A 3937-nucleotide genomic window follows, 5' to 3' on the forward strand; every position below is an offset into this window, starting at 1 on the left:
ATTCGTGGTGAGTTTTGGGTGAATAGGTTCCAGTCCCCTCCCAATTGTTGTTGGGGGGATCGAACATGAGTCCTCCCTTCCAAGTTCAGCCCCAATCATCACTGAACCAACAAACAATTGGTACTCTGCTTCCTTTATCGTCATGTTTCATAGTTATATGGCCTGCCCAAGTTCTGTAGGCCAAGGTCTTCAATTGCCCAAATAACCATGTATTGACGCATCCGATCCAGACACAGAAATCCAGAGTAAAGCCGAACTAAATTCATAGTCCAACAATTTCAAATATGCGAAACATAAATACAGAACAAGACACCCAGAAATAAAAAGTCAAATCCAGATCTAATAAGCATGCTTGTGAATATATCTGATGAACAATGCCAGGCGGCTGTCAGGTCAGCAAAATTCTAAACCAAAGATTCTAAACTAAGAATAATCATAGAGAGAAATACTTTTGTCATCCGACACACTCGCAAGTCTACCAGACCGGACGCCAGCCCCACCAGGTGGCCGAAATGCAACCCCCCAAACCATATCAGAGTGATTGGTCATGCTTTGAACAGCTGCCCGCATGTTGAGATCCCAAAGCTTAACTGTTTTATCACTGGATCCACTTGCAATTGCTCCACCATCAGGACTTGCATCAATACTCAGAACCCAGCTTGAGTGGCCCGACATTGACCCGATCAAGCTCTTGCCTTCAGCATCATACATGTGTATATGGGCATCATCAGATCCCGAAAAGAGAACTCTAGGGTCACTTGGAGAGTATATAAGAGATCGAACAGGCATGAGGTGTCCCTCAAGGTGGTGGAGGAACTTGCCACGTGAAACATCAAAAACAGAGATTGTCCCATCCATTGACCCACAAGCTAGTCGTCTACCGTCAGGAGACCAAGCAACTGAGAGTACAAACTTCTTGGTAGCAATTTTATCGTTTGGTTTGCTACTTTCAGGACGGGGGATTTGTAGCGAAGCAACAAGTTGCCATGTGGAGGTGTCCCATACTTTGATTGAAGTGCTACTTCCTCCAGCTACTGCTAACATTGTACCCTGATCACAAAAATATGCATTAGATTGCAGCTAACACTTATAAATTCATTACTAAAGGCCCTGCAAGGGGCATACAAATCACTTTGATCTCCATATGTAAACCACCAATTATTCGAGATTTGATGTTGCCGAAAATGAAAGGGTATATTAGCACTTTGATCTCCATATGTAAACCACCAATTATTCGAGATTTGATGTTGCCGAAAATGAAAGGGTATATTAGCACTTTAGCAGTCACGCAGATAGGCAAAACAGTTCCAGATATTTGATATTATTTGCTTAGACAACTGTCAAAGCTCATGTAAGGGCAACAAAATCTCACAAATGAGAACTAAAGGAAGCACAAAACAGATAAAAATGCAAATTGTATCCTTGTCAAAACCTTTTGGTTGTGCCTCCCAAAGTAGATGTATACCTGAATGAGCTATTATGAGCACAAAACACACTACATTTTTTCACTTATTAAACATAAGTGCATACAACACATGTGGAAGTCACTTTTATAAACATCAAATATATATACGGAAATTGTTGAATTAAGATGTTTAACCCTAATCTTCCAAATGCATGTCCAGAGCTATCTGCAATACATAAACACAATAGAAGAAAACTGAAAACCCAAGCCTATGCTCACAAGTCACAAGCCACTTAATCCTGACTTGGCCCTGAAATTAAAAAGGCAAACAAAACCAACGTGCAACTCCCATTAAGGACTGACCACCACATACCCAATGCAGTAAAGCATAAAAGCTAACCAGATGCCACAAAATGAAAATTTCCACGCCATTTTTTTCTATAGAATCGTATTACCATTACTGTCATTGAGGTACATCCTATTTTCATATATCATACTACATGTCACTACAAAGATATTATCAATGAAAACAATCATGTGTATACATCCTACGTGGCCTTATATATCACACTACTCAATCCACATAGATACCAGATACTTGTTACAGTATGTGACTACTGGATGCTTCCAACTCAAATTTCAACACAAGATACTGAACATAAGTAAATAACCATCACATCCAGAAAAGTAAGAGTGTGGTGTGCCTTACGCGTCTTTGTCCAATGCATAAAGCATATAACTCACAAATTTCCAACGATGATTAGGACAAATGGACAAGTACTCAAACTTATCACATTCCTATGGGGTTGGACTCTAGTTCTTTAGAGATGTCGAATTTGCTAAGAACTATTCAGCTCAGAGCCTTATATACACTATACTTTTTTATGTTTGATTACTAGCTTTCATGAACGGTACAAAGTATCTGTCTCTATTTAAGTTGTTGAGTAACCAATACGACAAAACAATTTCCAATGCCCAAGTATCGAAGAGTATGGACTCTCATCCCTAGCAATGAAAGGCGCCTGAGTAGCTAGTATTGAATAAGAACACAGTCGTATGCGATTAAAAATCCTCCAAAGGCAAGCAGAGTGCAGAGATACTCATCTCAGCACCAAATATAACCAACAAAAAGTTTCAAAAACCATCTGAAAAAAGAATTCACATACACAACTCCCTATATATCATGAATAACCAAAATTCACTTCTGACACAGGAAGCAATCAACAGTCAAACAGTTCAAATTCCTAAAAGAAGATAAAGCTGGATTACTCATCTGGGTATCAAAAGAATTCACAAACAAACCCAAAAACAATAAATTATGCCATGGGGTGGAACTGAACAACTCATTCATAATTTATAAACAACTGAATAATAGAGCCTAATATATCTCCAGAACTAACCAACTAAGAACACTGATGTAGACGAGAACCGATGCGGAGACGTTAACCAACTAAGCTGGTTTCGCAATTTGGTAGTTTGGTACCCACAATTAACTTTAATTACTCATCTTGGTACCAAAAGAAAGGAACAAACAAAAATTATACCTTAGGGTGGAATTGCATTTGCCAAGATTCAGAAGGTGGGGCCTCAAGAGTAGCAATAGTAGTGTTAGAATCAACATCAAAAACCCTAACAAAGCTATCGAGGGAAGCCGAAGCGGCGATGACTCCGGAAGGATGAGCCGCAACAGAAACAACGCCGAGGCTGTGGCCGGTGTTGGTGCGCTCTAATACGACATCATCGTCGGCCTTCCAGAGGCGGACTGACTCGTCGAGGGAGCCGGTAAGGAGGAGAGAGAATGGGCGAGTGTCGTTCGCCGGAATCCATGTCGCCGCCCATATTGAGTCGTCATGCGCTGATTCTAAGGATTTTAGGCCGGCTAGTTTCATGGTGAATAACTTAATTTTGAGTGTTTAGTGAACTCCTCGGTCTTCCCCTTTTCTCCAAGATTACAATACTACAGAAAGAAATAATTCCTAAATAATCCAGCCGATTAACTAGCAACGTTAATCTGGTGGCATGGATGGAGATAGATGGTGAAATAAGGGCACATGTGTAATTCCTTCGGCAGGCGTGAAGTTGGTGTTAACAAACGTTAACGTTGCTTGGGGAAACGTCCGTTAACGGTTTGTAACAGTTTTGTACAGTATCCAAAAGTGAAATGGACGGTTAATCCCAAAATAAAGGTTAGGTGCCAAAAAATCTATCTATCTATTACTATATCTATTACTGTATACTAAAAGAGACACCAGCAATGACACGTGTCAATTTCTGGTGCAATTTTTTCCCGCCAAAAACCACTTTCCCAAAAAAAACGTATCTGTTTAATTTTATTTTTATTCTCTACCTTTTTTTTTATAAACTATGTATGTATGGAAACAAAATTTAGTTTATAAATTATGGCAATAATAGATACGACGTAATAATAATTATTCTAAATTGGTAATATTTTAGTCAAATCGCTGTATTAGTAATGGAAAATATATTGTTAAACTCACACACACACAAATATGAGGAGAAAAGTATATCCTT

General features: G+C 39.2%; 1 protein-coding gene across 1 annotated transcript; it reads right to left on the minus strand.

Annotated features, from left to right (window-relative positions):
- Window positions 1-239: 239 nt before the first annotated feature.
- LOC110801723 (WD repeat-containing protein VIP3) lies at window positions 240-3412 on the minus strand. The gene is made up of 2 exons (XM_022007131.2): window positions 2950-3412; window positions 240-1050 (listed from the first exon to the last, which is right to left on the minus strand). Exons 1-2 carry the CDS (start codon window positions 3292-3294, stop codon window positions 424-426), a joined length of 972 nt encoding a protein of 323 aa, XP_021862823.1. The 5' UTR covers window positions 3295-3412; the 3' UTR covers window positions 240-423.
- Window positions 3413-3937: the final 525 nt, after the last annotated feature.

This window comes from Spinacia oleracea, chromosome 1, assembly GCF_020520425.1.
Source record: "Spinacia oleracea cultivar Varoflay chromosome 1, BTI_SOV_V1, whole genome shotgun sequence".
NCBI classification, from domain to species: domain Eukaryota; kingdom Viridiplantae; phylum Streptophyta; class Magnoliopsida; order Caryophyllales; family Amaranthaceae; genus Spinacia; species Spinacia oleracea.